Raw genomic sequence first — 12,429 nt, forward strand, 5'->3', positions numbered from 1 at the left:
CGGCTCCACCTGTATACATGCTGGTTCCTACTGTGACATGTGAAAAGGTAGAGTTTAAGCACTGGGTCATTACTGTTCCCATCCGAACGACTATCCGAAGAGATAGAAAAAGTGCAGAGAAGGGCAACGAGGATGATTGAGGGACTGGAGCACCTTCCCTATGAGGAGAGGCTGCAGCGTTTGGGACTCTTTAGTTTGGAGAGGAGACGTCTGAGGGGGGATATGATTGAAGTCTATAAAATTATGCATGGGGTAGAAAATGTTGACAGAGAGACATTTTTCTCTCTTTCTCACAATACTAGAACCAGGGGGCATCCACTGAAAATGCTGGGGGGAAGAATTAGGACTAATAAAAGGAAACACTTCTTCACGCAACGTGTGATTGGTGTTTGGAATATGCTGCCACAGGAGGTGGTGATGGCCACTAACCTGGATAGCTTTAAAAGGGGCTTGGACAGATTTATGGAGGAGAAGTCGATCTATGGCTACCAATCTTGATCCTCCTTGATCTCAGATTGCAAATGCCTTAGCAGACCAGGTGCTCGGGAGCAGTAGCAGCAGCAGAAGGCCCTTGCTTTCACCTCCTGCATGTGAGCTCCCAAAGGCACCTGGTGGGCCACTGCGAGTAGCAGAGAGCTGGACTAGATGGACTCTGGTCTGATCCAGCAGGCTTGTTCTTATGTTCTTATGACTACTGGGCAGGCTGTGTTCACAGGGTGGTTTGCATTTGCCTTCCCCAGTTGTCTGCACTTTACTCCCAGCAAGCCGGATACTCATTTTACCAACCTTGGGGGGATGGAAGGCTGAACCTGGAACCAACTTCTGTACTACCCATAAATAAGATACAGGCCAGGCCTCCCACCCGAGGAGTTTAGAGTTAATTTCAGTTGCAGAGAGAGAAGGGAGGTGGAGAATCTGCTTCCTTTCCTCACGGCCTGTTCTCTTTCCCCCGCAGGATAATCTGATGCTGGAGAAAGCCTGCATGGCAGTGGAGGAGGCGGCTAAAGGAGGAGGGGTTTATCCCGAGGTCCTCTTTGAAGTGGCTCACCAGTGGTACTGGCTGTACGAACAGACTGTGGGCGGGACCCTCGCCCAAAGGGAAGGGGCCACAGGCTGCAGCGCTAGTGGAGCCCGGGCAAATTGCGAAGCAGTCCGTGGGCTGGCGGATAATAGAGTGACCTCAGAGCCCGCCACGGTGACTGTGGCGGCGGCCGTGACCGCTGCGGCAACGGTGGTGCCCGTGATCTCAGTGGGGTCAACGATCTACCAGCAGCACACCATGGCTGGGCCGGCCGTGGCTCACGCACACACGCAGGGGCTTCACCCCTTCACCACTCTCCAGACACACATTCCGTGCAATCCTCAGTACATCGGGCACCCGATCCAGCACATGCCGCGCCCGACTGTCTTCCCCGTGCCAGGCTCTGCGTATCCCCAAGTGAGTAATGCTCTGCATTCCAAGCATCAAAGGTGACCAGTCCCTGTCTCTGGAGATGGCACAGGCTAACCCTAGGGCAGAGGGCTCCAAGCCTTTTTTGGGCCTGCCGGCACCTTTGGAATTCCGGCATAGGGTGGTGGGCACATCAACAGACTGGTTGCCCCAGGAGGGGGAGGCCAATATAAAATGTCAGGGAGCGAGGCCATGCATTCCTCCAGTAGTAACTGTTCAATGTTTCTGGCCAGAATCTCTGTTTGACAGGATGCCTTTAAATCTCTACAGCCAACCCAAATCCCTGCCGGGCACAACCCCCACCTCACCCAGTCCTCTTTCTAAAAAAGCTTAAGAGGCACCACGCAAGGTGTTGGCAGACCCCACGGTGTCCACGGGCTGCACGTTGGAGACCCCCTGCCTGTAACAAATGAGTCAAAAGAGTGGCAAGTGAAAGTGTTTTGCGCTGGCCTCAACATCCGGGGTGGGACCGTGAGTAGGTTAGTTGAACCCCAGGTTTTAAATTTGGTCTGTCCCAGGTTTGATCTGCAGGGTAGGCTGTCTGGTTGTGTCGGGGGGTGGCCTCCCTAATATTGAGAAGGGCAGTTCGTGGGCCTCTGAAGGTTGCCCTGTGCTAGGCTGAGTGAAGGTCTGAGAGCGGTGTTTTATTTATTTGTTTGTTGGTTTATTATATTTATATACCGCCCTTCCCCCGAAGGGCTCAGTTTTTGACTCAGCAAATCAAGCCCAAAGCCCCCAAACAATGCAGATGGTCAATGTCAATAGGCCAGCTCAGGATTTGTGTGGAGGAGGGAACTCCGTGGCGCCCCCCTTTGGCAGCATGAGTCTGCAAGAGAACTGCGCATCCCCTTTCCTTACCAGGCCTGGCAGACAGAAGGGCGATTCTGCTTCAGCCTCTCTTTGAAAAAGCATTTGGCTTTGAATTTTCTTCTATGAGCAGCAGAAGCATTTGGGTTTTGGTTTTTTTTAGTAATAATGGTGTGTGAAGAGGTTTGTACCATGTTTGGGATACTTCTGGATCTGCCTCACCTCGTGCTCAAGACCATGACCGGTTCTTCTTCCTGTCTAGGGTGTCCACCCAGCATTCATTGGGGCCCAGTATCCATACTCTGTAGCCACCCCATCTTTGGCAGCTACAGCGGTGTCATTCCCAGGAGTGCCTGTCCCGTCTATGACGCAGATCGCCGTGCATCCTTACCATGCTGAGACGGGGCTTTCGCTGTCATCGAACGTAGCAAGTGAGTGTACCAGGTTCTTTTTCTCAGGTGCCAGATGAGGAGGAAGAGGAGGTGGAGGCAGGTGCGGCAACTGAGCTCCACCTGGCCACCCAGTCCTCATGGGCTGCTCTTTCTGGAATGGGGTGACATCTGCATAGCTTTGCCAGGATTCACGTACTGTAAGCCCATTCCTACAGTGGCCCCAATTGGACAGAAGGGTGGGATGGAGAAATTAGTAAATTAAAAAAACCCAATCCTTGGCAGTGTTGTGACTTTGAAATAACCTTTTGGTTTTTTAAAAAACATAAAACATTTATTCTTCAGTTTTGTGTATGTTGTAATCATTCTTCTCCTTGATTGTTTTCCGTTGATTTTTACCTTTTGGGTTTTGCTGTCCTGAAACTCAAAGGGAACGTAGGGGAACTACATTTCCACTCAGTGAATGTTGCCCTGATCTTGGAGGCTCTGTCTAGCCCGGTCTCATCAGACCTGGAGGCTCTGTCTAGCCTGGTCTCATCAGACCTGGAGGCTCTGGCTAGCCCGGTCTCATCAGGTCTGGAGGCTCTGGGTAGCCTAGTCTCATCAGATCTGGAGGCTCTGGGTAGCCTAGTCTCATCAGATCTTGGAGGCTCTGACTAGCCCGTTCTCATCAGATCTTGGAGGCTCTGGCTAGCCTAGTCTCATCAGGTCTGGAGGCTCTGGCTAGCCCGGTCTCATCAGGTCTGGAGGCTCTGGGTAGCCTAGTCTCATCAGATCTGGAGGCTCCAGCTTCCAGTCTCCATCAGACGGGTTCTGGGCTACCCACCCCATCAGATCTCCGGAGGCTCCTGGACTCCTCCAGCCCGCTCTCACATCAGATCTTGGGAGGCCCTGGCTAGGCCTAACTCATCAGGTACACCAAGGCTCCACAGTCTCAAGTCTCATCAGGTCTGGGAGGCTCTGGGTGGTAGCGAGCCATCAAAGGCTCTGGGTAGCCTAGTCTCATCAGATCTGGAGGCTCTGGCTAGCCCAGTCTCATCAGATCTGGAGGCTCTGGCTAGCCCAGTCTCATCAGATCTGGAGGCTCTGGCTAGCCTGGTCTCATCAGATCTGGAGGCTCTGGCTAGCCTAGTCTCATCAGATCTGGAGGCTCTGGCTAGCCCGGTTTCATCAGATCTGGAGGCTCTGGCTAGCCCAGTTTCAGCATCTTGGAGGCTCTGGCTAGCCTGGTCTCATCAGATCTTGGAGGCTCTGGCTAGCCTAGTCTCATCAGATCTGGAGGCTCTGGCTAGCCCGGTTTCATCAGATCTGGTGGCTCTGGCTAGCCCAGTTTCAGCATCTTGGAGGCTCTGGCTAGCCTGGTCTCATCAGATCTTGGAGGCTCTTGCTAGCCTGGTCTCATCAGATCTGGAGGCTCTGGCTAGCCCGGTCTCATCAGATCTTGGAGGCTAAACAGAGTTGCCCTGCTTAGTACTTGGATGGGAGACTATTGAGGAAGCCCAGGGTTGCTATGGAGAGGCAGGCAATGGCAAATCACCTCTGAACATCTCTTGCCTTGAAAACCCTATGAGGAGCTGCCGTAAGTCAGCTGCAGCTTAATGGCATTTTTCATCACCATCACCCACCATCTGCTGTCCTGTGACACGAAAGGGCCCTGGAGTAAAAAACCAAGTGGGGACGATGTTTCCACTGAGTGGGCGTGATCTTGGTAACAGGCCGTAACTGCTTGGGCTTATGCAATGCTGTCTTTTGATGGTGCCCTTTGTTCCCCCCAGTAGGGAGTGTCCACGCAGGGACGACGTTCCCGGCCCTCCAAGGGACTGCTTTGACAAGTCTGTCTTCTCAGCCCACCCCCCTTGTTGCGGGGGGCTTCCCCTCGGAAGAGGAGCAGCACAGCCAGCCCGTGAGCCCCCAGGGCCTGCACTACCTGCACTCTGCTTACCGAGTCGGTAAGGGACAGTCTCCCCACAGGGAATCCACACAGTATGTGAACTCCCTGTCATGGCAGGTTTCTGTGGGAAGGAGGCACCAGAATCCTGACAGGCAGGGGGGCTGAGGAGTGGTTTGGGGGCTGTCTGGTGTCTGAGGTGGAATGCCTAACTAAGCACAAGGCCCATGAGCAGGTAGAATAATTTATGGAGAGTGAATCATGGGGGAAGGAGGAAGTCAGGTATATTTAATATAAGGAAATATGCTGGTCGACACGGTAAGCCCCGGCGGTTCTCCAGAGGTTGTCGGGCTGGAAATATTCCTGCTCAGGAGGAGATGGTTGCAGTGTGTTCTTGGCATTTGGGTGTAGTGTAGTGTTGAGCGGACGCTGAAGGAAAATGCTAGAAACGTTAACAGAGGGCGTGGTGGGTTTTCTGGGCTGGGTGGCCGTAGTCTTGTAGCTTTTGCCTGCAGCTGTGGCTGGCATCTCCAGAGTGTCACAGGGAGAAACACGTCTTACCCTGACGTGCTTCTGAAGATGCCAGCCACAGATGCCGGTGAAATGTTCAGAGCTAAAACTGCCTGTCCAATGCCAGACAACCCGGAAAATCGCAACAGCTACTTGATTCTGGCGGCGAAAGCCTTTGATGGTATGTTGTGGAGAATTTTGCAGTGCAGGAGCCTGCAGTCTGAAGTAAGGGAGAGCTGAATGTTTGTGCATGGAGGATGTCTGGCAGGCGAGGCACTGCAAAATCTGTCATCCAGAAATGCCTCCTTGCCGACCTGAATAGCTCACTGGTCCTTGCGGGCTGAATGCTGGAAGGAGGCCCAAAGACTTTGGCGTTCAATTTGTAAAGCTGGACCGGGCCAACAAATTTCCTATGTGTTTTATCCTGGATGACTAATTGACAGAAATTAATATTAAAGCCGGGGTGAGGACAGAAATCAAGGGCTAAAAAGAGGGCTCCCTTCCTTCCTTCCTTCCTTCCTTCCTTCCTTCCTTCCTTCCTTCCTTCCTTCCTTCCTTCCTTCCTTCCTTCCTTCCTTCCTTCCTTCCTTCCTTCCTTCCTTCCTTCCTTCCTTTTCCTTCCTTCTCCCTCCCTCCCTCCCTCCCTCCCCAAGGAGTTTTTTGGGATACCTTTATGGGCCGTGTTGTAATTGAACCCAGAGGCTCCTTGCCCATTGAAGGCAGCCACAAGCCACCTCCTCTGGCTTCTGTGTCTGCTGAGAAGGGGAGGTTAGGCTGGGGCTGGTCCTAGAGTCGTCGGGGTTGGTGGAGGAGCTGACCTGCATTGCCTGCAGTGGTTTGCCTTCTGTCCTGGCAGGGATGCTGGCCCTGGAGATGCTCGGCCGTAGAGCTCACAATGATCACCCCAACAACTTCTCGCGCAGCCCACCGTACACGGAAGATGTGAAGTGGCTCCTGGGCCTGGCTGCCAAGTTAGGTAAGGCGTAAGAGCACAGAACTCTGGGTGTGTCTGTGTATGTGCCAGCCTGGTGTAGTGGTGAAGAGCGTCAGTCTCTTATCTGGTGAATTGGACTTGTTTCCCTGCTCCTCCCTTGCCACTGAAGCCTGCTGGGTGACCTTGGGCTAGTCTCAGTTATCTCTGAACTCTTTCAGCCCCACCTACCTTACAAGGTGTCTCTTATGAGGAGAGGAAGGAAAGACATTTGTATGAGATTCCTTAAAGTAGAGAAAAGTGGGGCATAAAAAACAACTACTTTTTTCTCCTTTTCCAAGAACCTGCAGGGGAACTGAAGTCTCCTATAATCCTGCTTGCTATTCTCTCCCGTGTTTTTTCCTTACTACCTTATATGTTCGCAGCAAGAGTCCAGTGCAAAGCAGTCATTCCGTGTACCATGTTTCTCCAAAAATAAGGCTGGGTCTTATGTTAATTTTGGCTCCAAAAGATGCACTGGGAGCTAATATGGCTTCAAATGCGTCTTTATTTTTTTCCATACGATTTTGCGCTACCCCACGTTGCATGACTAGATCAAGCTGCATGCAGCGCATGGAATCTGTAACTAGGGGTTGTTTTTGGAGTAGGGCTTATATTTCAAGCATCCTCCAAAAATCCCAAAGAATCACGCTAGGGCTTATTTTCAGGGTAGGTCCTATTTTCAGGGAAACCGGGTAGTTTTTGGTGCATAACGGCTGACTGAGCAGATGGCAGAAAAGCAGATCTAGAAACATCTTAAATGTGATTCTCAGGCTGGTTCAGCTGCCATCAGATTTGGAGGGACAAAATGTGAGCAGCTGTAGAGGGTTTCTTGGTTTAGTTTTTGTCAAGAAGAGTTTTGATGCAGTCCCGCAGGACCTCCAAGGCAGAGCCAATTCCATCAGGCAAACGGTTGAGGCAGCAACGGCCTCTCCCTTTACAGGGGCTCAACAAAGTGGAAGCTTCGTCATCTTGTTTTAGTTAGTATATATGTATGTACAGTTTTAAAAGAATGTTGCCACACAGTAGATACTTATGATGGTTGTGTACTACATAGATCATGTTGGAAACCACCCCGAGCCTGAAAGGGGAGGGGCGGTATAAAAATCTAATAAAATAAAATAAAAAATAAGTTTAGATTGGTATGTGCTGGAAGCCAGCAAACTACACTGGAAGCGGGGGACATCCTCCATGTATCTAATCTGGAGGAACCGGGTTTGATTCTCCGCTCTGCCGCCTGAGCTGTGGAGGCTTATCTGGGGAATTCATATTAGCCTGTACTCTCCCACACACGCCAGCTGGGTGACCTTGGGCTAATAAGGTCATGTCAGCTTCTCGGAGACTCTCGTCAGCCCCACCTGCACTTCACAGAGTGCGTTTGTTGTGAGGGGACAGTGCGCAAAGGAGATTGTAAAGTCTCCCTTTGACAGTCCTCCTACAGGAGAGAAAGGGGGGATATAAATCCAAACTCTTCTTCTTCTTCTTCCCACATCTGGTCAGAATAGCTCAGAAGCTGCCCCTTGAACCCAGTCTGAAAGCTGACATGTGGTTGCGCTGCTGTCTTGTGTTCCTCACCCAGTCAGAGCGGGGGGGTGGGTGGGGGGGTGGGCGGGGGGAGGGGGTTGGACTTGGGTTTTGGGCCTGTGCTGTTCTCCAGAAATGTGCCTCTTCCTCTTCTGCCGTCTCAAGCCCTTTCCTCTTCTGCCGTCTCCAACCCTTTCCCGCAGGTGTGAACTATGTCCACCAGTTCTGCGTTGGTGCAGCCAAGGGAGTCCTGAGCCCTTTTGTGTTGCAAGAGATCATCATGGAAGCCCTGCAGAGGCTGAATCCCGCCCACGTCCACAACCACCTGCGGACGCCCGCCTTCCACCAGTTGGTCCAGCGGTGCCAGCAGGCTTACATCCAGGTACACCTGCCCCTCCTTCCCTCCCCTGTCGGATCGGCCGGCTGCTTCATCAGTTGCCCAGTCCTGTGAACTGTGGATCTTCCTGGAATTCGTCTGAAAGCACAGCCGTGGCAGCCGATGCACCTAAGCTGAATTGGGTCTCAGGTGACCGCCACAGTCAGTGTGGTTTAGCAGCACCTGCAATGGCCCCATGATCTCCTTTGCACCTTGACCCCTCTTTCATGAGTGTTAGACAGGGGACATCCCTTCTTTATAGCATCGTTTGCACCAGGGGGCCTTTTCCCCCTCTAGGGCTCTCTTTCCTTCTGATTTGGGCTCCCTCGTGTACATTTGCAGTGGAATATGGTGTGTGACACTTTGAGCTGCCTTGTCCTGGGCTTTATTGCCGCGTGACGTAGGTGGGCTCCACAAAGCCGACCATGGGGAGCAATAGTCACCATATAGCCGTGGTGGCGAACCTTTGGCACTCCAGATGTCATGGACTACAATTCCCATCAGCCCCTGCCAGCATGGCCAATTGGCCATGCTGGCAGGGGCTGATGTGACGTCCAGTCCACATGACATCCGAGAATAAGAACTGCAGCAGTTCGCCACCACTGCCATATAGTGTCTGACTGTGGAAGCAGTTAGATTTGAGTCCAGGAAGGCCCAACATAATTTTAAGCTTTCTAGAATCCAGTGTGTTGTTGACGGCTTTCATGGCCAGAATCAACGGACTGTTCTGGGTTTTCCAGACTGTGACGTACCTCTGAAGATGCCAGCCGTAGATGAAACATTAGGTGCAAAAACTACCAGACCACGGCCACACGGCCCAGAAAACCAGTCAAAGCACCCTTCATTATCTGACAAAGCTTTGATTCTTGGAAATTTAAAATCATGTTGGCCAGCCTGGTTAAGAGCTGTGGACTCTAATCTGGAGAACTGGGTTTGATTCATCCAGTTTTGATTCACATAAATCAAATTTGGATTTGATTTACATGAGTGGCGGACTCTTATCTAATGACTCAGATTTGTTCCCCCACTGCTACATTCCTGCTGGGTGACCTTGGGCCAGTCACGGTTCTCTTAAGAACTCTCAGCCCCACCTACCCCACAAGGTGTCTGTTGTGGGGAGAGGAAGGGAAGGAGTCTGTAAACTGCTTTGAGACTCCTTACAGGAGAGAAAGGGGGGAGGGTATACATTCAAACTCCTTTTCTTCTTTTAAGGTGCTAGTGGGCTTGAATCTGGCCAGCGTACTGTAGTCGTTAAGGACCAGGTTTGATCCCCCTCTCTTCCACATGGAGACCTTGGGCTACTTTTAATTTTCTCTGAACTCTCTCAGCCCCACCCACCTCACAAGGTGTCTGTTGTGAGGAAAGGAAGGGAAAGGGTTTGTAAGCCACTTGGAGACTCAGTACGATTGAGGAAAGCAGGGTGTATACCCAAACTCTTCTTCGTTAAACTCTAACCCAAACCAGCCCGCCTGCCCTCCAAACCTGTCTGCAGAAAGGCACCCTCAGTTCAGTTCCCGTTTCCCCTTCTCTTCAGTACATCCACCACCGGCTGATCCACTTGACTCCGGCGGAGTACGATGACTTTGTGAATGCCATCCGCAGTGCCCGCAGCGCCTTCTGCCTGACCCCCATGGGAATGATGCAGTTCAACGACATCCTCCAGAACCTGAAGCGCAGCAAGCAGACCAAGGACTTGTGGCAAAGGGTCTCTCTGGAAATGACCACCTTTTCGCCCTGACGGCTTGGGGAGGGCGCCACCTCTGCCCTCCCCCTCACTCAAGTTCTGCTCCCGGCATCCTTCCTTTATGGGGTCGTTTTATTTTAGCTGTTGGAAACCACTGAGTTGATTTATTTATGCCATGACATTCCTCTTCCGTGCGACTTCTGTGGCCAAGCGCCACGTCTTTGTTCTCTCCTTCCCCAGCAGGTGGAACTTGAGGAGCTGTTTTGTGAGTACAAGGAGGCGTGTCTGCGAGAAAGAGAACGTGTGTGTGTGCGTGTGTGTGTCCGTGCGCGTGTGCGAGCAAATGTGGGCGAGTGGGAGGACCAGGCTGATGTTTTGCCAGTGCTGTCAAGCCCTTGTCCTCCTTGGAGGTGGCTTCACAAACGATCCGCTCTGTGTGCGCACCCGTGTGTGTGTGCACATTTGGGGATAGGGTGGAGCCTGTCTTAAAAGTATTTATTTTGGCATTTATAAATATGTATACTACTTTCTATAAGATTCTAAAAAGATTCACGTATCACGGACCAGGAGAGGCACAGCTTGCTTTCTGTGCAGCCGGGGCCCCTCCCTGACCACTCTTTCCCACCGCCCTCAACCTTCCAAGCGGGCAGAAGCTGGGAGCGACACCCCCCTCCCCCTGGCCAGATCTGCCCTCATGCTGCCCAGGACAGAACTGATCTGGCTCCTGCAGCTCTGTGTGGCTGCTCAAAAAAGGGCCCCCTACCCCGACCGCTGCCGGCTTCCTCAGACGTTCTAACCAGGGGGCTCCTGAGTTGTGTACAGTCACGTTCCCTCGGTTGGGATTGTTAGCACTCCTGTAATCGATTTCTTATTCCTTGTCTTAGTTTCCCTGATTAAAACATCCATTTTCTTAGACAGACTCTTTTCTCCGTCACTTCTGTTGCTGTTGACTGGGCCCAGGAGGTGCCGCCGCAGCCACCACCAACTTCCCCAGTCGAGCCAACTCCGCCTGCAAATCTGTGCTTTGTCACCCCCAAGGCCAGAGGGAAGATATTCTCACCAGAAGCTGGCTCCGCCATGAAGATTGCGGGGGGGGGGGGGGGGTTTGGTTGGTCTGCTGTGCCTCGATCCAGATGTGTTCCCCTCTCCTAAAGAACATGGGTCTGCTACCTGCGGCTCTCCACATGTTCATGGACTACAATTCCCATCAGCCCCTGCCAGCCTGGCCAATTAGAAAGAACTCTTCTGGGACAGAACCAACCCCCCCCCCCCCCCGCCCTCCCCAGAGTGCTGGTTCCAAAAGGCTGCAGGGCAGGAAGGCAAAAGTGGTGCTGACCCTGGTGGTTGGAATGCCCATCTAAGGACTGGGTGGTTCCCGGCAGCTGTCATAGCTCTCAGGAAGGGGCCTTCGTGTATTCCGAGCCTCAATCCATGCCTGCTTTGCTCGGGCTTTGTGTTTTCCTTTTTCTTCCCTTTGGTGACCCGAGGGCCACGTCTGTATCGGCAGAGCAGATGGAACCTGGCTGGCTGCCCTCTCGGGGGCCATTGCCAGGGCCCCGTGAGTGAGGATGGAGCCGAGGGCTTAAAGAGGGGAGATGTCAATCTTGAAGAGCAGTTGTGGGGAGGGGCCTTTTCCCAGACTGCTGTGGGGGTTGTTTACTTCATTTATGCCCTGCCTTTCTCCCTGTGGAGGACCCAGATGGCTTTCAGAGCTCTTCTCCTCCCAGCAAACCTGTGAGGATCAGTTAGACTGAGGATATGTTTTGGGGATCTAGGGTCACCTAGTGAAATGTCCACAGCAGAGCGCCGATTGGAGCCTCAGTCTCCCGGATCCTAGTCCGACACCAGGGCCATAGTTGTGTCAAGGGGCGCCAGGGGCAAGCCCCACACTGCTCCCCCCCCCCACCGACACAGCTGCGTAGAGTTCAGGGCAGGGGCCCAGCTGAATGCTGGCTGTTGGGGCTTCGTGCGGTGAGCCCACTGGATGCTGTCCTTCGCTCACCTGGGTCTATCTTTAAACTGCAGGCTTTGAGCAACTGGTCTACCTTTATACTGCTGGCTCCACCCCCAAGCTCCACCTCTGGTCAGGAAAGCATGGACTACAATTCCAAAAGCAGGAGCCGGTCAGCCCAGCTGCTCAGTTTGATCCCAGCCTCAGAGGGGCTTGGGTTGAGCTTCAAACTGCAAGCCTCCTCTCCCTCCTCTGCACGCTTCCAGTTTAAAGCATCAAACGGGCCCGCCCTGATCCTGGAGTTCACATGGAGTTCAGGGGTGGGGTGAACCCAGCTGACTCTTCTGGCTGGTGTTCAACTGCCCCCCCCCCCCGCACTCCCTCCCCCCAGGGTGGGTGGGCGGGCCATGACCAGACGACGGGGAGTTCAGGGATTTGGTGCAGGAAGCAGGGAACACTGAGTTTGGGGTGGGGCAAAGTTGTGGAGGAGAGTGGCCCTGCAAAGGCATCGCCCGCGTGACTCGGAAGTGGTGCCCGGGGCTCTACCCCCCTGTTCTCCCTTACTACACCGCTGTAACTGGTACATCACATACTAACCAATGCATCGCAATAGCGATGGTGAGTCAGGCCAGTCAGGTGGTGCTCAGTTAGTTGCTGGAGCTCCCGGCCCCATTGACTCCTCCTCCCTCAAAGACAGAAACAGTCCTGGAAAGGACCCCGCCCGTTCCTGCTGCCTTTTACTGACCAGAAGGCTGGTAAGACCCTTGTCGTTGGCCAGGAACCCCCCGAACAGCCACTTCGTCTCCCAGGTTTTAGTTGGGCTCAGCAGGAGCAGCAACAGGGCAGGTGTTGTTTTTTTTAAAGAAGCTGAAAGCTGGAT

The 12,429-nt window shown here is 53.0% G+C and overlaps 1 protein-coding gene across 3 annotated transcripts in view; it reads left to right on the forward strand.

Annotated features, from left to right (window-relative positions):
- ZSWIM8 (zinc finger SWIM-type containing 8) overlaps positions 1-10,511 on the forward strand; it is a 69,775-nt gene extending 59,264 nt beyond the window's left edge. For all 3 annotated transcript variants that reach the window (XM_048503209.1, XM_048503210.1, XM_048503211.1), the window contains 6 exons: positions 956-1,438; positions 2,520-2,688; positions 4,422-4,595; positions 5,901-6,020; positions 7,742-7,920; positions 9,449-10,511. In XM_048503209.1, coding sequence (XP_048359166.1) covers positions 956-1,438; positions 2,520-2,688; positions 4,422-4,595; positions 5,901-6,020; positions 7,742-7,920; positions 9,449-9,652 — 1,329 coding nt within the window. In that variant the 3' untranslated portion in view covers positions 9,653-10,511. The remainder of the gene's footprint in view (positions 1-955; positions 1,439-2,519; positions 2,689-4,421; positions 4,596-5,900; positions 6,021-7,741; positions 7,921-9,448) is intronic.
- Positions 10,512-12,429: the final 1,918 nt, after the last annotated feature.

This window comes from Sphaerodactylus townsendi, linkage group LG07 (genome assembly GCF_021028975.2).
Source record: "Sphaerodactylus townsendi isolate TG3544 linkage group LG07, MPM_Stown_v2.3, whole genome shotgun sequence".
Classification (NCBI taxonomy): Eukaryota; Metazoa; Chordata; class Lepidosauria; order Squamata; family Sphaerodactylidae; genus Sphaerodactylus; species Sphaerodactylus townsendi.